Source organism: Hesperophylax consimilis, chromosome 22, assembly GCF_061612785.1.
Source record: "Hesperophylax consimilis isolate HC1 chromosome 22, BYU_Hcon_1.0, whole genome shotgun sequence".
NCBI lineage: Eukaryota > Metazoa > Arthropoda > Insecta > Trichoptera > Limnephilidae > Hesperophylax > Hesperophylax consimilis.
The window spans coordinates 5306952-5330081 of NC_142857.1; the positions used below are offsets into that span (position 1 = coordinate 5306952).

General features: G+C 36.2%; 1 protein-coding gene across 3 annotated transcripts in view; it reads left to right on the plus strand.

Annotated features, from left to right (window-relative positions):
• Positions 1–23130, plus strand: part of LOC149412735 (uncharacterized) — a 207580-nt gene that overhangs the window by 174592 nt on the left and 9858 nt on the right. For all 3 annotated transcript variants that reach the window (XM_089645645.1, XM_089645644.1, XM_089645643.1), the window contains 9 exons: positions 5965–6193; positions 6789–6960; positions 12292–12430; positions 14820–14893; positions 16576–16704; positions 17386–17928; positions 18650–18773; positions 20067–20222; positions 21705–21799. In XM_089645645.1, coding sequence (XP_089501771.1) covers positions 5965–6193; positions 6789–6960; positions 12292–12430; positions 14820–14893; positions 16576–16704; positions 17386–17928; positions 18650–18773; positions 20067–20222; positions 21705–21799 — 1661 coding nt within the window. The remainder of the gene's footprint in view (positions 1–5964; positions 6194–6788; positions 6961–12291; positions 12431–14819; positions 14894–16575; positions 16705–17385; positions 17929–18649; positions 18774–20066; positions 20223–21704; positions 21800–23130) is intronic.

A 23130-nucleotide genomic window follows, 5' to 3' on the forward strand; every position in this document is an offset into this window, starting at 1 on the left:
ATATTCCTCCCGACAGCATTCGTCCAAAAGTAAATTAATTTATTCGAAGTGCTATGTGTTTAGCAGATAATGAAATAATAATAGTTTATGATAAACGGCTACCGTTTGCCAGCCGCAATGGACAGAAAACACCTCGCTTTATTATTATGACTATAACACCGGCGTGGCGCTATGCTGCACTGTGATTCGCCTCACACAAGCTAGAAGGTATATAAACGACGTCACAGGGATTTTACCAGATAGACAGTGTGACAAATGCATTCTTAATTGGGGTTAAAAATGATCCCGTTGATGAAGTGATAGCATGCCAATTTCTTGATAAAATATTAGTCGGTCAGAATATGTCGAGAACACGTGTTATTTTCCTAAAAATATCATGACGGAATGTGTCAATATCATTATGTCAATATTTGTTGCGTTATTTCACGTGTTCCGCCGTTCTCGTAAAGCATTCGCTTTTGACTGATACTTTGTTAGGAACTCTGTCGATTTATTCGTTAAAGGCCTACAGTCCCGTTTTTAACAGCAAAAACTTAACGAAAAAAAATCAAATTAATTCCTATCGGTAAGTTTTCTACGTGTGCACGGGTTGACTAATTAATACCAGAATCGGAAACTCTGACATTGAGCTTATGAAATCTTTAGACGCGTGTATTCGCTTCTTGGGGCGCGAAATTTTAGTTTATTGCGGTTCTAAAAAAATAGAGTTTACTTTGGAAGGTATGTAGTATTATTTTTTTTTCTATTACTTTTTTTAATAATAAATAACTTGTGTGTGGTCTAAAAATATCATAATAGTGTTAACTACACCCCACAGGTGAGTTCCACGTACTTGACTGGTGTGTTGGAATTTTTACCGTCTAGCTTCTATGAAACGAAACACTGTGCGCTGATAGAACTTATACCGCCGCGAGTCATGCTATAAGTATAAGAGATGTAAGCAATTCCACCATTAGTGTACTATATTATTAGTGGTAGAATCATTATTATGTAATTTGCAAGTCGTCGGGTTATTATCGCGTACGGCACGGATACATACTCGTGCGTTGCATCGACTAAATACTACTACATTATATAATTCACTACCGCGTATTGTAATTGTATGTGGTCATTTTAATGCCTAACCATCTGATAAAGAGATTCTAAGCAGTGTGTACGAATTTCACCATCACTTGGTAATGGAATCACACGAAGGTAAGCCATATTCCAGAAAGGAGCAATGTCAAACTATTTTTGTTCCGCAGTTCTGTGCAAAGTGGTGTATAAAATATGAGATAAGTGAAGGTATGAAGAGGTATCCAATATTATAGTTCCAGTTTTATATTTACTGTACGACAATTAATAGTTTTTACGACTCATTATTACTTTGTAAAACTCGATATTACGGCTTTTTCTCTCCTACAACACGGGTTTCCTCAAGGCTCAGGTACACTCCCTCCTTTTTTGTAAGAACCTTTACACAGCAACTCCGAAGATGACGTAGCTCCCGAGGTCCTCCAGGGTATGGTTTTTAATACATATAAACCAAGGCACAAGGTGTCTGAGAAAGCGTGACATAGATTGATGATTGGGAAAGAAATTGCAGAAGTGTTACGTAAAAAAATGAATGACAGTGCAAAGTGCACAGTTTTTTTTACATTGTCTTCAAATAGGAAAAGGATGCTTGTTACTTTGTTGTAACATTCCGGAAATGTTTAATTTTGACTTGAAAGCGGTATTTGAATGGTCACCAATCAAGTTTATTTGAGGTGCTGCAGAATTATGACACTTTCAGCTTACCTTCTCTTTCCCCATACCGTACTAGAAATAGAAAAATAATAATTCGCAACCTACTAATTAATTAATTATACCGGATCCACAACGTGTACAATTTTTTTATTAGAAAATAAAGAACACAACATAAAAACAAAAAAGATAAAAAAGCAATTTTTTCTTTTGTATTAATGAGAAGGATGTGCTTGCTTTTCTGAGCATAGTTTCTCAAAACGAGGTTGAAGTTTCGAAATCGCCACTCTCGTCTCTGCCTCTAAATTTATTTTTGATCTGTACTTATTCTTAATTACTGCAACTGCAGAGAAACCTGTCTCACACAAGTATGATGTCGCAAACGGTAATAAAACCCTTAACGCTGCAGTGCTGATGGAACGATATTCTCGCTATAAAGATTGCCTCACGACGCGACGCCCCTGGGATGATCCCACGGCGCACGGTGGGCTGAAAATCGGCTCTCATAGACATAGAAACTTGAATCTTCAAGGGTATTTTTTTTGGCTAGAAATGGATTCTGCTGATCATTACTATGCTATAAAATGTCGTACGAAGCAATTGCGTGTACAAATGAAGGAGTTATAATTTTTTTAAGAAAAATTTGTATGGCGCTGACATTAAAAATGAGGCTATCTCTGGAATCATAAGGTTGGCCGTTCTATCCTTACACACAGATAATACTACTATTTATTTGTATTTTTTTGACATACTTCATATTGTGGCGCAAGGTGCGATTTTTTTTTTAAAAATCCTAAAGTGGAAAAAAAATCTTTTTTTTGTTGATGATTCATTTTAATGCTTAAATGCTTTACATATGAGTATGCTTTGTCTAGTTTACAATATTTTATTTACACTCCAAGCCAAAAAACTGTGCACAGTGAGCTGAAAATCGCCTTTCATAGACATAGTGACTTGAATTTTCAAGTGTATTTTTTTTGGCTAGAAATGGATTCTGCTGATCATTACTATGCTATAAAAATTTGTATGAAGCAATTGCGTGTACAAATGAAGGAGTCATCATTTTTTTAAGAAAAATTTGTATGGAACTGACATTAAAAATGAGGCTATCTCTGGAATCATAAGGTTGACCATTATATCCTTACACACAAATATACTACTATTTATTTGTATTTTTTTGACATACTTCGTATTGTGGCGAAACTTGTGATTTTTTTTTTTTAAATCCTCAAAGTTGAAAAAAAAACTTTTTTATGTTGAAGATTCATTTTAATGCTTAAATGCTTTACATATGAGTATGCTTTGTCTAGTTTACAATATTTTATTTACACTGCAAGCCCAAAAGCATTTAAGCATTAAAATGAATCATCAACATTAAAAAGGGTTTTTTCAACTTTGAGGATTTTAAAAAAAAAAATCGCACCTTGCGCCACAATATGAAGTATGTCAAAAAAATACAAATAAATAGTAGTATTATCTGTATGTAAGGATAGAACGGCCAACCTTATGATTCCAGAGATAGCCTCATTTTTAATGTCAGCGCCATACAAATTTTTCTTAAAAAAATTATAACTCCTTCATTTGTACACGCAATTGCTTCGTACGACATTTTATAGCATAGTAATGATCAGCAGAATCCATTTCTAGCCAAAAAAATACCCTTGAAAATTCAAGTCTCTATGTCTATGAAAGCCGATTTTCAGCCCACTGTGCGGCGCCCCGGGGCGTCGCGACTCACAGTTAGGGAAGCCCTGGACTAGACTATTCATTTTGAAATTCGTTTGACCAATCTAAATATATTTTTCATTTCTTTGTTGTGGTGGGGATGTTTACTGGACCTAATGATGTTTTCATTTTTTTTAATGATGGCTTAATTTCATTCAAATTCTTGACATTCTCGAAGATTTGATGCCCATAAATCTTTCAACTGGATGGTTCGCTCATAACTCCCGTCAAAAAGGCAAAACGCAATCACCCACCTAACTGTTACACGCTAGTGATGGAAAAACTATATATCAAACTTCAAAATCCATACACTCTACCGTATCAGAATATCTACCAAACTTTTTATACGTTTTCTTTTAACTTTAGCATATTGGACTCGGAGTTGACGTGTAAAACAGTTGCTAAAATCTCAACATCAGACTCGTGTTAGGTTCGATGATCTCCAACTGCGAAACGTGTGATATTTAGCAACGACAATTACTGCATAGCATATTATACCTAATCTTTGCGCTCCACAATCAAATCAAAGAAAGAGTTGTAGGAAAGCAGAGCGGGTAGAAGTAAGAAAGGGTGTTGTGATTGTGCCCCTTTCACATTGTTACGTTTTAGTTTGGCTGGCTTTTCGCTCGGAACAATAAAGATGCGTGAAGTCTGATAGTTCGCTTTCGGAATAAATTAGTTTTTTGTTCTCACGAATGTATTTTTTTGTACACGGTGTCCGGAAACTAGTGGTACAAGCGGAAAACTGGCGAATTTACATCACATAGAGAACTCTTTTTTTGCATAAAATATTTAGGAACTGGGTCTACTCTTCGACTCATTTCAAAAGACTTTAAACAGCTGATATTATCTCCCTAGCGACCGATTTCTTTCAAATGTGACCTAAAAAATTCCAACTTTGGTCTGGATTTACTCGAAAACGAAAGCTCAAATTAAAAAAGTTATGCATTTATTAATGTATAAACGCCATTTTTACATATGAAAAGTAAAAATTATATTATTACAGTACATTATTATGCTTAACTAAACTTTCTCAGTAACAATATTTTTTATTTGTTAAGTGATAAATTACAGATGTCCGCTGACTCGGTATAATTATTTCACTTCACAATTATTCTGGGCAATGAGGAATACTGTTACCGTGGGATTAAATGGCAGCAAATGAATGTAAGGATGGGTTTATATATAGAAAAAAAGAAATTAAATAGCATCCTACTATTAAATCTGTCTGGCGCAGGGCTTGCATAGGTAAAATGATAAGGTGTGATACCAGTTGGTTCTTGATGCGAAGTAGTAGGTTCGGTTCTTCACAGCAATTGTCGCAGTTTATATTTAATCCAAAAAAATGCTTTAGTTCATTACAAAATAGCCTCGCACTGCTGGTCTCCAAAAGGGTCCCTCTTAACCAATCAGGATCGGCAGATGTCATCCGATTCAATCAATCCAATAGTCTATGCTCCATATGCAAAAGCTGATGCTCACAAAATTGGCGCATGTGTTCGTCGAACCTCAGCCAAGAGGAATGCCCGCTGCTCTGGGCTGGTGATCAAAGAACGACCACTGCTTCCAATGCAAATCACAGATTCTTCCTCCCTCAGGTTTGGCAACTCTCCAAGTCAAAATTCCAGGGCTGTCAATTTGACCAATAGCAAACTGACAATGTGTAGGTACTTAAAGGTCCCACACACCAAGACACACACCTTGTCACAAATCCTATATGTAATATTACAAATGGTAGTTAGTCCCAGAATGTCTGCATTGAAATAAATCACATACCACAAGATCGACTACAAACTTCAATTATGATGTAGATTCACCAGTTTTCAGCTTGTACTACGAGTTTCTGGACGCCGTTTGTAAGTACCCAACGTAATCAATTACGATTTTCAGAATAATAATAATAATACTGCCGCAGACGATTGCCTTCATAAATAAAATGATAATAAATTTATTGTAAAAAAATATATTGTGACTTTCACTAAATTGGTTCTGTTTTCTTCTTCAATTATTATTATTTCATTTCTTCAGTTTATTTATGTACAAGTTGTTGTTGTTGATATAAATTGTTTGATTACAAAGTAGTATAGATGTGGGCCTTTTGCCAGTTGGCAATTTCTTCTAAACAGCCCAGATTCTTAGTGGCAATAAAAAATTGTGTGGCTTTGTCTTAATAATGTTGAGTGTAAATAAAAACAATCATCTAAAATTAACCAACAAAATGAATGTATGAAAAAACGTTTGTTATAAGCTTAGGTTTGGTTAGTTTAGATTAAGTTTGTTAGGTTAGGCTTGTTGTTTATTGTTATTTTTTTTCACTTTTCTTCAGTGTTGTGTTTTGTCACTATTCTGTTACTGTTCCGTTTGGTTACTGTTCTGTTTTGTCTCTGTTCTGTTTTGTTACTGTTGTGTTGTCACGGAACTGAAAAAAATTGCCTTGAAAGGGTGATCATGTCCAAATCTAACTGCGCATAAATGCTTGGATACATTTTTAACATGACGTTTTCATTGTTTCAGAGGAAGAGCCTTGCCCTCCGGTGCACCTCCTGAACGGTGCCGGCGTGTCCAGGGCGGCCCCCAGCGCGCCTATCGCGATCCCACCCTCGCCCGGCAGCGTCCCGCGTCGTCCCGCCGCACCCTCACCCGGCGTGCCGCCAGCAGCCCCGCTCACACCCGCCCATCTGTTGCCGGTGGCCGCCTATCTGCTGGACCATGACCTGCCCAGGGCCAGAAGTAACAGCAATGGGTCAGTACAAGCACTGGTCTCTTTTACTTGTCACTTGGGGTGACGGGTCAGCCGTCTCTTGGAACTTGGAGGGCCATTCGTGGCAGTAGTCTCTTGTAACTTGGGGCAATGGGTCAATTCTCTCTTGTTACTTGTAGCAAGTGGTCAGTACAAGCACTAGTCTCTTTAGCAAGACGTCAAGCACTAACACTTGGCACTTTTGGAACTTGAGGCAGTGAGTCAATTGTCTATTTATACCTTGGGGTAATGGGTATGTTGTCTTTTGTAACTTGGGGATATGTGGCAGTACAGTCACTAGTAAGTTGGGGTAATAGGTCACTTGTCTCTTGTAACTTGGAGCAATGGGTCAATTGTGTATTGCCATTTTGGACAATGGGTTGCAGGCTCTTTAACTTGGGGCGATGTCTAACTGTTTATTACTAAAATAGAAAATGAAAATAATGGAGGGATGAATCAGTTTGTACGCAGTTATGCTGAGTTGATACTTTTGAAATCATTTGGAACATTAAATAACTAGAAGCATTCTATTTTGTACACCATTTCCAATGACCACTTGAATTCACATAGGGTTTATGTTGATTGTTTGGTGGATCAGGTCTGGAGGTCGCGCAGCTGGCACTCGCGAGGTGCACAACAAGCTGGAGAAGAACCGGCGTGCGCACCTCAAGGAGTGCTTCGAGCTGCTCAAGCGCCAGCTGCCCGCCTCCCCTGACGACAAGAAGTCTTCCAACCTGTCCATCCTGGACTCCGCCATCAAGTATATCCAGGTAAACATCCTTCCTCACTCTTTCGCACACAGCTTTCTAACTAGTGTTGCGAAAGTCCAAATCTTCAAAGCTTTGAAGATGTTCCACAACCTCTTTGCATAATGTAGATTTTACACCTTTTTTCTTCTACTACAACTTGGAACAAGATGGTGATCAAAGATTTTGACTGCAAAACAGAGGGGTGCATTGCCTACACTACAGTACTCACAATTATAATAAAATTATTGCAATAAATAACCAATCTACACTTTCAAAAATATGTGCAAAGTCGAATCGCAGCGCCGCAATCGCTCTACAGGCCTAAGTATGCAAAATAACATAGGTATATGTTATATTAATATATTGATTGTATTCTGCACCAAAAACTACATGTGTGCGTAATGCGCATTCGAGGGAAGACTCGTTTGTGTTAGTGTCAAAAAAAGCACTGCCTTTCAGCACAATTAAATAATCGCAAATTTAGCAATCAGTACCATCAGTTAGTACTTCTATTAATTAGTTGAACTTTTCTAACGAAACAAAATAAAACTCACATTATTTTAGCTTTCTTTCACGCAGTTAATTGTGCGGTCCAAAAATACGAAATTTTATACATGTATCCAGTAATTTTGTAAGAATTATTTGGATATTTGTTTGATGTGGCAGGTAATCCCAAATCCTAGCCAAGATCGGCAGCACCCTTGAGGTGATTTTGCACAAAAACGGCGCTATACAAATCATCCAAATATTATTGTTTATTATAAAGCCAACAGCTTAGCCATACTTAGAGAAAACTAATCACATCTGTGGTAACTTTTTGATGTGAGTTAATTTGCTGTTTTTCCTCTAGCAATGCTGATTAAACTCTGTGCACTGATGTAATTAATGATAGGAGCGCGTAAATCTCTATCTTTTAAATGAGTGTCAGTGTGACCATTAAATGGTCAAGGAGAAGTGCGTTAAATGAGAAAGTCTCAGGATTGATTGTTTCACAGAATTTGAACAATTCATCAAATTTTACAGTTTATTTCCAAGTTCTGTAAAAGTTGTATTCTTCAGGTTCTGTTATTATTTCAGTTCTGTGAAGCAACTTTACCATATTGATATAATAACTTAATTAGAACATAATTCACAGAAATTGAAAATTAACTTTGATATTTGATGAATTGTTCAAATTCTGTGAACCCGTCCTTAGGCTCTTCTATAAATGTTGGATTATATCGTGATTCATTAAAAAAAGTTAAATATCGAGTTTTTTTAAAGTTCTATTCCATTTCTGTTATTATTTCATCATGGGCCGGTTGTTTCACAGTACATGTAAAGTAACAGAACTGGAATGGAACTTTCACAGAACTTGAATATTAACTTTGAAATTTGATGAATTGTTCAAATTCTGTAAAACAGCCCGTACTTAGACTCCTCTAATATTGGTTTATACTGTGAAGAGTTCACATTTCACCTTGTTGGGTACTGTTATTAGAAGGGTTATAGACATATCTGTATGAAGAGATTTGTTAATGAGAAGATAGAGGGATGCCGGTAGCTTGTTCTAAATGCAGGTTTTCTTCAATATAAAAAAACAAGTCTGCAAAGCAATCTGTTTTCTTACTGCCGACACCAACTACTGTAAAAGGATGTTCCTATGGAAGATTATCAAAGTAATAAATATCCGACCAAATTGTAAAAACGAGAAGACAGAAATAATGATCTTATCACGTGTCATGTCAAATATATATTTGTATATTAATATTTTACCAGAAGTTAAGTAAAATCTTTTGCGAAATTTTGCATAACCGTGTTGGGTTGGCTTAGCAACAGGTTATTTAAGAATCGTAATGGGTTTGCAGCCAGACTGCTAAGATTTTCCTCCATTCAAATGCAGAAATATTACCATTTTTATTGACAGAACTGCAGTTTCGGTGGATATTTTATGACTAGAAATAATCAAAACCCACGAGACGGCATAAAGTTAGCCATTAAATTTCTATTGAGCCGGTGTTCGCCGTTATTTTATTATCAAATGTTTCGTTAATGCATAATTTTATTCAAATTATAAAGAAGACTTCCTTAAAATACCGATTAAATTTGCATTACTTCGTTTGAATGTTGCTACGTTCTTTCAGATTCAGAGTATTGGTTCTTGAAGAACTCCCCTGTTCCGTGTACCGCGTTCAACCAACAAAACCATTTCCATGTTATGAGACAGGTTGAAGAAGGGATTTTAAAAAACGACTTGTTAGTACAGTTCTTTAAAAGGCTCGGTTAGAAAATACCAAAGACGAATGCCAGCATCTCGTTACTCGTGCATTCTGTTTTACAAAAGATATAGAAAAGTGACTCATTCGAATTCCGCCGGTATCAAATATATTGTTATTCGGTGTTCTTCTCTTATTGCTTGACTTAAAGAATGATGTAACTTGTGAAAAATAAAAATATGTGCCTATTTGAAAAGTAACCATTTACACAAAATGCAATTAAAAAAGAACTTAACCTAATCTAATATAGAGTTGAAACAGGTTGTCAAATAGAAATAATGGTCAAAATAGAAATTTCATCTTCATATTCTTGAATCTTAAATTGTAAATCTTTGCATAATTATTATTATTATTCAAATTTAAGTTTAGTAAATATTGTTTATGGCCTTTTGGCAGCCTGAAAACTGGTTCATAAAAACCTTTTAAAAATTCTCCATCAAAAAAATATTAAAATTAAATAGATGGAATGTCCACATTTAATTAACAGCTCAAACCAATACAATTTATTCAAGGTCTTGGTAAATGTGGTATCTCTTTTAAATATGATTTGAATTTATATTATAGGCACACTTATTAATTTTCAGTTTAAAACAATATTTCTTAAGTCATCGCTGATGAAATTCAAAATGTCGATTTAAAAAACGGTGTCTGTTAAATTTGATGGTTCGTCGATAGAATGATTTGAAAATGTTCCATTTTGCCATGCGGAATACACGGACGAGGATGGGGGCTCATTCCAGAATATGGAAATCAAATAATATATTAATTTATGATAAGCGAGGCGACACCGCTGTGTCACGAGGCTTTTCATGTGGCAACACCAAATAATAATAATAATCAGATGAATTCATTGTGCAACAACACTTTCCAATTAAATGGACTCTGAAATATGAATATTACCATCCTAATTTGGTGAACTGCATATCATTAATAATAATCGTATAAATTCGCAATTTATTCAATAAAATTTCCATCTCAATTTATTTTCTTGAATAATAATTATATATCCGCTTCTGTCAACATTACCAACCTTTCGAGATGTTAATATCAAACATTATAATATTTTTGACTGGTTCATAAATCATATTTTTATCTTTATTTTATGGCTTGTGCTTTAACGACGATTTGAAATTCTTTTCAAACTTGTCGAAGGTTCAATTCAATTTCTCAAAAGCAAGTTTAAAACATTTTAAAGTGTTAGTGATAATAATATTAATGGATGATTTGTATAGTACCAATTTTGTGCAAAATCACCTCAAGGGTGCTGTACAAATATATAATACATTTCTACAATAATCTATGTTATTACTAAATATATATGGAGATAATAAACAGTACCATACTTACCTGGTAGGTCACTTAAGATTAACACTTAATTAACATTAACTTATTGCTTATTAGCGAAATTTAGATGCAGGATTTAGGACATAATTGGATATAATTGCACTTTCTCTCAGGAATGGCATATTTAATTTAAGGGTATGACACCTTAAAAAGGTAAGTTTTTAGTTTAGACCTGAATTGTGTTGGACTTGTTATGGATTCGGCCCAGATCCTCCAAAAGTGATTGCCAAACTTAGTATTTGGCTTGCGCTTAAGTTCCACCAGACGGCCGGCATAGTCCAGTGGTAACGCATTGGACTGCCATTCCGAAGGTCGCGGGTTCGAACCCGGCGTGCGCAAATAAATTTTATTTGATTAATTTGTGTTATTTCACAATTAATTAATTAAAATAATATATAGTATATTTGCGGCACGTTCCAGAGTGGAAGATACTACCAGTATCGCCCTGGTGTAAGACCACCATTCAGAATTGAAACGTTGCTCCAAATGGCTTTAGCCGTGTTTAGTGACTAGATCTGAATAGCCAGGTACTTCCCCACCTTCCTCTTTCCCTTCCCCACTTACCTTTAGCCTCACAACATCCTCCAATTGGGGATGCCATAGTCTCACTGGCTCCAGACGGGAGCAGTTGGGACTCTTGTGAGGTATTCACTATAAAAATTTAAAAAAAAAAAAAAATCAGTCTGCCTACAGCTGATGATGTTGCTGATGTTGGTTAATCAACCAGTTTTTATGTTATGATTCCCATCTCTGATAATTTTCTAGTGATCTGATGTGATGTACCTTTTCACTATTACAAAAAAAAGAAGTTGCTTAAATTGACTGATTTATGTATATTAAGATTTCCATTATATATTTCTTTCTAATTGATTTGTTTTGATAACACAATTTAATGTCTGTACCAAATATTGCCTTTGATAATAATTTCAATTCATATTAATAATCCATTTGGTTATATTTTTTATCATTGCCCCTAATAAATAAAATTCTTTGAAAAGACTTCGGGTCAGAATAGAGATTGAATAACTTACTCTATTCAATACAATTTAACAGGTTTCAACCTGCGTAACAACCAATTAGAATACGGCCAGTCAATTGAGATGGGAACTATAGAGTTTAATGAATTTTTAAATGGCAAACTTTTTAAACAGTTGTGATTTTAATTCCTGTTTAAAGTTTTAAAAAAAGCTATTTCAATTGCTAAAAGTGGCGATTCTTACAAAAATTACTTAAAACACCGTAACCGGATAAAACAATGACAAAGTACACAGTAAAATAATAGGTTAGGTTGGGTTTTTTTTTGTTCACCTTTCTTCTGTTTTTCAGAGACCCTTAACTTTTTGATCGCCGACGTTAAAATTTGCCCGTGCGTCTATTCACTGATTCTATTTTCGTAATAACTTTAAGTTTTCCCAGAATAACTGGTTATATTCGGAGAAATTATTTTTTATTGGTATCCCTTGATATGCTGGCGAACAAGAGGTTAAATAAGGTAACTGAATAAAACAGAACATTGACAAGATGGAACATGTTAGGTTTTGTTTTGTTGGCTTAATGTTCTGCCACTGTTTTCATGGACCTCTTCATTTGGAATAACTGTCATTTGGAATGTTAATAAATAGATAAATTTAGATCCTGTTTTGTCATTTTTGTATACCTTATCAAAAAACTGGATTTCCCCAAGGATCTGAATTAGGTCCTACTTTAATAACTTTTAAAATATGTTTAATTTTCGTGTGTTTTGTGGATGCAGGTGTTGAAGAGACGCGAGAGGGAATGCGAGCACGAGATGGAGAGGCTTGCGCGGGAGAAGATCTCCTCGCAGCAGAGGCTAGCGGCCCTGCGGAGGGGATCTCCCGTGGCACCCAGATTACACCACCCTTCCAACCACGGTGAGTCTTACCCATTGCTAAATAATAACTTTATTTGCAAAGTTAGCCCATGGAATATGCATTTTATTTTGTCAGACATTAATTCCCGGGTTGCGAATAACCTGACATTATTTCATTTCCTCCTATTACATCATTGTGGTGGGAAAATGTTGCTTATGCAATGATGGAGGACTCCATTTTTTAAATAACTTAAAATATTCCTACAGCTACTCAAACAGCCAATATGGTAAAGATTAATGATTATAACATCATTTTTTTTCTAAAATATGTTGGTACAGTCATTTTTTGACATTATAAAACATACTAATTTCGGTTGTCACTCCTTCTGTCTATAGGTTACTCAGGTTCAATTTGGGATGCGGGTATTGGTACTGCTGCCCCGGGAACCATTTATTGGTTAAAGGGAAATTATTTATGAGTAGAGCTAATGTAAAAAAGAATTAACTCTTAAACTCGGGTTTGCTTTGAATTTAAGTGTCATCATTCATCATTTTCAAAATTGAAGTGTTTGTTTGGAGAATTCAAGACGAGCAAAACATATACATACGTATCTTCATAATAATATAATTTTTTAAAAAGAAAATCATTTTGAATACCATTTTAAAAATTATGACTATCCGTGATTTTTTACAGGTCTGCGTTAGTATTATAATAATGATGGTGTTTTCATAATAATTACATTGTTGATAATAATGTATTTGCCCTCAAAATATTGAATAATTATATTATATTTAAATGACCAAAAGTCTAAAGCAGTTATTCTGTGTTGCTATGCCGTGAATTCATCGCGTAGGCTTAAAGTATGTTAATATTTAAATAACAACTATCCTTAATATAGATTCGAATAAAAAAAATGTCTACGTTTTTTTATAAAAGACGGCATTATGTAAATTAACTGCTTTATTATTGTGGAACGAAGGTGCATTTTTCAACATTTCATCGGGTAACTTGTTATGATAATTTTGTAGACCTCGACTTTAAGATTTTTAAACCATTATATATTTTAAATTATTGTTGAGGTAGGATTAGAGCATAATAAATAAACTTTGTACGCATTAATTAGCGTTTTAAATTACACGCGTATGTATTTATATCTGCTAGTTATATTATTTCACACTGGTTTTTTTTAAATTAGTCCCCTTCATCAAGGTAAAAGTTTAACTAATAATAGCATATACGGAAAGAAGTTTAAAAAGATAGTGTCATTATATGTTGGAAGTATCAAATAATGCCAGGAGATAGAATGGGGAGAGAAGGAGTTTGCGTGGGAAACATGCATTTTACCGTTTTACGTAGATGAAATAATTATATTTATGTTTTATTATTATTTAAATAGCAGGCAGCATTCTCTGCTGATGCGCCCATATCTGATTTCGCAATAAGTTTAACAGTAATGGAGTTGTTTTAAATATAAAATAAGTTAATCCTTTCGTCTCTCCAAATAAGAATCCGATGAAGCTTTAAATGGGTTTATATTAGCAGAATCGATGAAATGCTGTGGAAGTTTGTTGCATGCTTCCACTACTAATATATTTATATGATTTTTTTTTTTTTTTTTCAAAGCGGAGCGGTTTACACGTAGTTCCCGTGAGCATTTAGGCCATAGGCCCATTGTGCTTTCTCCCATTTTACCTCAATCCTTTAACAACAACCCAGTCCTAGTTTCCACCAGGGCAGGACACTAATTGGAGTCTCTTCATCCTCTTCACATTTCCTGCATCTATTGGTGTTTTCCACTCCCAATATCTGCATGTGTCTCCTGAGATGGCAGTGTCCCGTTAGTAGTCCTACCAGTTCCCTCAGCGAGTTTCTGTCCATATCGAGTAGTTTCTTAGTTCGTCTAGGGTCTGGTCCTTTTATGAGTACTTTGGATTGTCTCATTCCAGGTGCCCTCTCCCATTCTTTGCGGTGCTGGGATTTGACCCACCTATCAATATGTAATTTTGTGTGGTAAGCTGTTACTCCTACGGCCGGCTCGGATCCTACAAGTGGTGCTTCGCCCCTTTCCTTGCTAGTTCGTCAGCCCGCTCGTTGCCCTCAATACCTTTATGTCCTGGTACCCAGATTAGGGTTATTTTATTGATGGTAGTTAACAGTTCTGCATTCCATCACCAGTCTAGAGGCGCATCGGTTACTTCCCAGTGCCATTAGGGCTGCCTAGCTATCAGAACACATTCTTATGTTTTATATGAGTAGAAACAATGAAATGCTGTGGAAGTTTGTTGCATGCTTCCACTACTAAAAGGTTTATATGAGTAGAATTGAAGAAATGCTGTGGAAATTTGTTGCATGCTTCCACTACTCTATTTGCAAGGAAGCGTTTCCTAAGATTGGATGCAAAAGATGTTTTGTTAATTTTTTTTAAGTGTTTAATATTATTTCTTTTCAGATCGGGAATCCATCATTGAAGACGATAACATGCATTCCTTATCTCGAGTTGCTTCTCCTGGTTCATGCTCATCTGTAAGTATTTCTTTTTCTTTATAACATATTCTGCACATAATATTATAATGCGCGCATTATCATAGTCTTCAAATGAATGTATGCATTTGTATCTAAAGAGAGTGCCCGTTATTATATATTATGCATCGGAAACGGGGTGAAAGTTCAAATGCTGATTTGACTGAAGATAATATATTATGAGTCAACCAGTTACTTCGTGACTCTTCCAAATATATGCTAAAATACTTTATTAATATGGTCGGCTGACTTTGGCACGTAAGTCAAATATGTATGTTAATTTAATGGAAAATATAAAAAATTTCATAAAACGCACATTTGTTTTTGGAGGTTGAATATCAATTCATGTTTGTTTCGTCGGTTTCGAACAAAGTTGAGTTGTATGCTATAGTCTGGAATGAGTTGATGAACAAAGGACACATTGTAATACAAAGCCAGTCTAAAGTCAGTCTAAAGTCAGTAAAAGTTTCGCAAGGAATCATAAAAGTAATATTAAAGAAAATTCTACCTTTTCAACAAAATCAGTTTTTAAACTGTTTCCAGTACCAAATGTCAATGAAATATTTAAGCATTCTTCCATTATCAAAATGTGTAAAGAAAAAAATATCAAAGACCATCAAGATTTCTACAATCAGAAATGGAAATCAATTTTTTACACCCGATTTTAAAATAACACAAATGCAAAACCATTATATTTACCAAGCCCTAAAAAGTTACAATAATTTCCCCTTATGAATCGCCTATATTATCAACAAATCAGAACAAATAAATAAAATTAAACAATTTTAAAAAAAAACTTACTTACATTAAAAAAATTATATTTAATACAAAACATATTATAATTCATATCCAAAATAAGAATCATGTCCCTTATCAGGTACAAGAGTTCTTCTTTTCTGATAAGGTATAATATTTAGTAACTACAATGTAACTTTACAATGTACACATATATTTTGCAAAAGTTATATTACACTAATGTAGATGAATAAAAAGGGAAGATAGGTTACTGAGACAACGCTTGTGGTTGCACCCAACTGGGTCCAGTGGACAAACTGGTGATTTACTGCGTTTAGTATAGCACATAAGCCCGTCGGTCAGACAAGCTGTCACCGGCTGCCACAAACAAGTCGCTCTAGACTTTTGTGAAAAAAAATACCTTCCTGTGCTTTTGAGATGTCCACAAATCATGCTCGAACAAAAACCAAATCTGATGGAGTTTCTTTCTTTTCCCATGTACTCAAAAATCACTTATTATTTCAATTATAATAATTATTCGCAATGCTTTTTGAAAAAAGTAAAGTTATGACAGCGAACGCAGAAACACGTAAGGGTATGAAGGACAACCAGTATGAGGAATAGACAGTATGTCATATTCTACTACCCTGCTCGCTCATTTGCTCATCAAGACTAAGGGTAAAAATGGCCCACTGACGGGCGAGCATGTGCGCGGCGAGCAGTCTGAGCACGACGTCATTACAAAAATGCTTAACTCGCAACTGTCGCGAGGAGGCAAGAGAAACGAGGGGCGTTCTTAATAATATAGCCGTTTCACCCGTACACATTATTTGAGTGGCTATCTCTTTCTAATGCGTTCCGTTCATGTATGAAGCTATTTGTAGCCATGAAATGTGTATTGAATGTGTTACATTGAACAAATATCAAAATTTGAATATTTGTGATTCCAGCTCTCAATGATGCACTCGGACCAGATGTCCCCCTCCCCCCGCGTGTCTCCCCCCCTCCACCCACTGCCCTCCTCACTGGACCTGAGCACGCGGACCCTGAGGCCCACCCTGCCCCCACAGCAGTCTCAGGTAATGGCCTGCCACTTATAGATATCTGAAACCATTCAAGCTTTACTGTTAAATACCTTACTCTCTTCTTCCTTATAGTGTCAGAAATAGATCCTAGAAAAGTGGTCGGTACCGATTTTAAAGAAACCTGTCGCCAATTTTTGTAAAACCTTTTGATTTGTAGGTCTCGACGTATTGAAAGTATTAACCTTAATTTGGGCAACAGGAACGCCCGCAACACACTTATGGTCTTTATCTCTTTATTTTGGGAGGTAGGCATAGGTACCGCTGCCCCGGGAACCATTAATTGGATAACCAATACCTCTGCCATAGGTCACCCCAAGTGGCAAGCTCTAGCCGGTTACTTAGCAGGGGTGCACGGGATCATGGGGTGAGGTTTGTCCGGTTCTAAGCGGTGGATATGTCTGCCCACCAACTGCGCGGGAGAGACCTGGGAAGGAGACCTTCTAGCACGACTCTCGATCCTCTGCTTTGCACCACAGTGGGAGGGATGGATTCATGTCTTTCACTCCTGGAAACACTGACCCCCAGATTCCTACCCACCCCTCACCTTTCTTTCTCAAAACCTCCTCTCCTTCATTTCCTTCAAAGACCCTACACATAGCATCCCAATCAAATCTCTTCATGCGTGTGGACAGAACTCCAATTCGGCTTCTTATTTTGTTCTTGTTTCATTTTCAGATGCTGAACATCCAGTCCAACGGCATATACCCCCACTTGGAGCAGTCTCCGCCCCCCTCCATTATCAGTCGGGCCCCGCCCTCTTCTACCCTCATCCCTTTCTCGCACCACCTTCCCAACGGGCTTGCCGGCTCCATCGTGGCCACTCCTGGCACTCTGAACCTCACCGTCAACCCCTCCTCTTTCAACCCCGTCAACACCACCCACGTGTTCAACACCTCTCCCAGCCACTTCAACAGCGCGGCGGCGTCCTTCAACGCCAACCAATCCTTCAACAATGCTTCGTTTAATTCCTCCTTCAACGCTTCCGTCAGTCTGGCGGGGAAGGTGGCCGTCCGGCCGGCGAATCAGCTGAATAGCAACGGCGGAAGTCTGCCCACGTTGACTGTAACAACGGTGAATCATGGCCAGGTTATGGCGGTCAATCACGGCGCTAGTGGCATTGCGCAGAGGGAGAGGAAGATCTTGAGTACAGTGCCGACTTCGGTAAACGGGCAGACCACCATTGTGCATCCGGCCCACCTTCACTTACCCCTACAACAGGTTTGTTTTAATTCTGTTTACGTACCAATAAGTGCTTTGGATTTTATTTAATAAACTTTAATCTTTTAGGATATCAAATCGTTGTAAACGATGGAAAATCAGTTTCATTTTGTCATCCTGGCTGTTCTAATCTGATTACCAAACATGGCTAAAACCATTTCAAATGGATATAATGATATCCTCACTGGGATCTCCCATGCTGAGGATTTCATTTACATATGATTAAAATTTAGTAGTAGAATGGTGGTTTTAAACCAAAGCGATACTGAGAGTATCTTCCACTCTGGAATGTGCCGTAAGTAAACTATATATTATTTTAAATGAATAAATTGTGAAATATCACAAATTCAACAAATAAAATTTACCTTCACACTCCGAGATTTTATTTTTTTAATTTAAGTACATAAAACAGGCATGGTGACCAAAAAACCTGTGACCTTCGAATTGCTAGTTGAGAGCCTTACCCCTCGACAGCGGAGGCCATCAACTAGACAGAAAACGTTTCATTACCAGTAACAGAAGCGAAATCTGCCTGGATTTGAACGGTCCGAATACCGCACACTTACTCGGTATTCACAGCAGCAGCGAATATCACTTATATATGTGTAGGCCTTATAGTGGATTCGGATTACAGAGACTATGCTGTATACTTATGTAAATACGTCAAATAAGTATCATTAATAACTTCATATGTTTTCTAAAGATGTTTTTGCACTTTCAGATGATGAACGGCAGTGGCATAGTAGTGAGCCCCACCATACAGATGTTCTACACCACTCCACAGACCCTGAGGGTGCTGCAGGGGCAAGGGGGCGCCCTAGCCCCCATCGACCTTCCCAGCACTGGTAAATATTATAAATAATACTAACTATACCCCGCCACGCATTTCTGTGGCTCGATCTATCTCTGCAGACAGAGAAACAATAGCGCGTCCAGCAGATGGCGCGGTTTAAAAAAAAAATGTATTGTATTTGTCAAACAGATGGCGCTGTTTTGCAAAAAATCATGTTTTTACCTGTCACAGGCGATTTCAGTGTTTTTTTTTTTTTAGTGTCCACTGAGATTTATATTTTTGTCAGTGGTGAAGATTTCTTCGATGCCAGGGAAGAATAAGTATGTGAACGGGCCGCTAAAGAATGCCCACTAGGCTAGGTCAGTGCATTGTCTCGGTAACATATCTTCACTCTATTAATTCATCTATGCATCTGTCAAACAATTGAATGAATATAATAAGAATTATTAATTCATAAAGTAATTTTTGTGCCTACTTTATCCCTTGTCTGATATGATAAGTAGGTAATTCCAATTTTAAAGATTACACATTATTTACCCATGCACCAAAAACTGAAATTAGTATATTATTATAAGCAATAATTAGTCGCCTGACATATCAATACAAATTGAAAATATCTCCCGAGTGAAAATAATTGCCGCCGACGGGAATTGAACCCGCACCTTCTGATGTCCGGTCAGGTGCTCTGAAACCACTCAGCTATGTCAGCTTATTTCCAACCCGCCAAATAATTCAATATGTACTAGTACTTCAATCAACAATTACTGCTTATTATATTTTTTAAAACAACCAACTTTATTTTTTTAGGAAAGGCTTTGTTAGTGCTAAATTTCCCAGTAGATGGCGTCGATTTGTATTGATATTTCAGGCGACTAATTATTGCTTATAATAATTTGTTATCCTTTGTGCTTTGCATAAAACCTTGTCTTATAAACATTAGTTTATCATTAAATAAAAAAATAATGAAATTTGTATATTTTATAAACCTCGATAATTTTGAATATAATATAATCTATAATCTTGGCTTTGTTAGTGTTAAATTTCCCACTAGATGGCGTCGATTTGTATTGATATTTCAGGCAACTAATTGTTGCTTATAATAATTTGTTATCCTTTGTGCTATGCATACAACCTTGTCTTATAAACATTAGTTTATCATTAAATAAAAAAAATAATGAAATTAGTATGTTTTATAAACCTCGATAATCTTGAATGTAGTTGTGATTTTTTGCATTAATTGGACGACACTGTTTGATGAACCAGACAGTTCTTTTAACATGTTTCTAAAGTTGCCTTTTTAGTATGCAATAGGGCCGTTTACTAACTGCGTTATTATTGGTTGCAGCTGCCAACAGTCCTATCCAGCGAATGCGCGAGGTGCAGAAGGTGGGAGAGGCGGGCACGGGGGCCCAACGCAGCAACGGGGCGGGCCAGAGCACACACCACCACATCGCCATTAAACCGCAGCCCGAGGGTGCCAAGGCCACGCTGCACGCTATAAGTACGTTCTTACCCACGCTGTACATTCATAGTCAGTGTGTTGTTGCCACGTAACCACCAAGTTGACGACCACAACACAAAGGAGACTTCGCCAAACATGACTCGAAGCTTTAAGTCCCATGGTTACTGGGACTCGATCAAAGTTAGCGTCATGGAACTTGCTTCATTGATCACACACAAACACACGCCCAACATTTGTTACAAGAGAATGGGTCACTTTTACGACTCGTTCTTGAGTGCAACAGCTCGGCTGTGGAACGATTTGCCTGCCGTGGTGTTTCCTCCCTTTTGGGTCTTTTCTTCAAGACACAGGCTAGTCATTTCCTCAAAAAGACCCTCAACACAGCATCTCTAAAGATGGCAGCTAGGAATTTGCAATAGTCATGTTCTGATATACTTATTGATTTATTCATGTTCTCCATAAAACGGTTATGCACCCAATATATTAGGGAGAAGATCACAAATTTGAGGTAAATGTAAGTGTAAAAAGTCATGAGGGGTCAGTTTTACTATTTTGTGACATACGTCAAAAGATAGTTGCCGAACTGTCTGTAAGTGACGTTGAAAATGTCGATGGTCAATACAGAATCGTTAAGCAGTTGAGTCGCTCAGTTGATTGGTGCGTTCTGATAGGCAGAAGTTTTCACTTTCGGAATATGAAAAAGTGCATGAGATTTCCCACGAGTATAATTGTTAGGCATATACAGGGTTTTCCAATAAGAGGTGTTATTTTGATATTCAATAGTAAAAGATCAATGGTTTCATTGCTTGTGTGGCACGTAGCGCCGTCTTGTTGAAAGTAAACATTGTCCAGATCAATACCATCCAATTCCGGCCATAAAAAATCATTAATCATCTCTCGATAGCGCAATCCATTCACCGTAACTGTTGCTCCAGCCTCATTTTCGAAAAAGTAAGGTCCAATGACTCCGCCGGACCATAAACCGCACCAAACAGTCACACGTTGAGGATAGAGAGGCTTTTCAACAATAACTCGTGGGTTTTCCGAGCCCCAGATGCGACAATTTTGCTTGTGGACAAAGCCACCGAAGTGGAAATGGGCCTCATCACTCGAGATGATTTGCATTTGATTCACTCAAGTGAATTTTAATAATTTCAATGCGTTGTTGAAGCGTGTATCGTTCCATTTTTATTAATGGCGTAGTTTTTACTTGTCAAATGTCAAAAAATGACAGCTTCAAAAGTAACATCTACCGAAATAGCGGGCTATTCAAAATAACACCTCTTATTGGAAAACCCTGTATATGTTAACCCCTTTCAATAGAATTGAATAAGTATAGTTCCTAATTAGTATTTTGAGTACTTTCACCTATTATAATAAAAAGTACATCAGACCTTTGCAAATTCCTAGCTGTCTTTTTGCTTATGATGGCAGAATATTAGTATTCTGAAACCATTAATTGGTTTTGTTTTGATGCTGTACGCTAAAAGTATATTTTTAACCTTTTTTTATTGTTCCCAGATCAAAATGGTATCATGATGAATGGTCTGACTCCGCTTGTTGTTTCAAAAGGAGGCACGCACATCATCACCTCATCACAACACCTCGCTGGAAAGGTAATTACACTCATTACTAATTACTCAATCAAGCAATTAACTAACCATCTCGCCACACTCGACACTTATTACTTTCGTTATGTTCAGGGGCAAATAGGCCTAGATAAATAATGTGTCATGCCTATAAAAAATGCTTTGAAGTGTAAAATCTCCTACTTATGAACCCTTTTTTGTAAATCGTTTTATTGTATAATGTGGAAAATTAAGTTCTTTAGATTATTTATGTGAAAATGAAATACTTTGTATACACCAGTATAGTTTTTGATTAAATATTGGTGTACACAAAATATTTTATTTTCATAAATAACGCCACAGAATAATTTTGCAATTTTTCTAAGTCTTTAGATTAAGTTCGGAAAATATTTTAAGATTTTTTTTTTGTACCTGAATTTCACTAAATAATATAAAACATACATTTGTGCAACGTTTTTTTTATTTTGCATTATGTATTACCAAGTCAACGAATCACAACAGGTCGTTGGTGTTTAAAGAGAAGTAGAAGATTACTGGAAATGATTTGCAAAGGAGATATTACGTAAATACGAATGTTAGAAGGAGCACACTAATATTTAAAAAAACGATTATAATTAATAGGTGTGAGCGATTGTGACTGTAGTGAAAATATTTAATAAAACAAGACTTATTTAAAATAGAGTAAAATATCTCTCAAAATGACATTCAAAGAATCGTTCTGAATTTTTTCATACCTATTAAATGAAGTAACAGAACCTATAAATTATTTTTTTTTTTGATAAATTAATGTTTTTTTAAAGACAAGATTTTATTTATGCATAGCACAAAGGATAACAATTATTTTTATAAGCAATAATTGTTCGCCTGAAACACTCATCCACATTGAAAAAATCTCCTGATAAAAAATACATGACGCCAACGGGACTCGAACCCGTGTCCATTCGATTTCCGGTCGAAAGCTCTGATAAAAAAAAAAATAAAGTTGGTTGTTCTCAGGTGAAAAAATGTAAAAAGCAGTAATTGTTGAATGAAACACTAGCATATATTGAATATTTTCTCGGGTAAGAAATAAGCCCCCATAGCTCAGTGGTCAGAGCTTTCGACCGGAAATCGAATGGACACGGGTTCGAGTCCCGTTGGCGTCATGTATTTTTTATCAGGAGATTTTTTCAATGTGGATGAGTGTTTCAGGCGAACAATTATTGCTTATAAAAAAAAAAAAAAAAAAAAAGAACCTATAAAGTTAAATAATATAACCAGATGTGTTTTTTTATTTTCTGATCATTCTTTTCAATTTTTTCTATAGAGGGAATTTTGTGCAATTATTTTTTTCTATCGAGGGAATTTCTTAACTCATA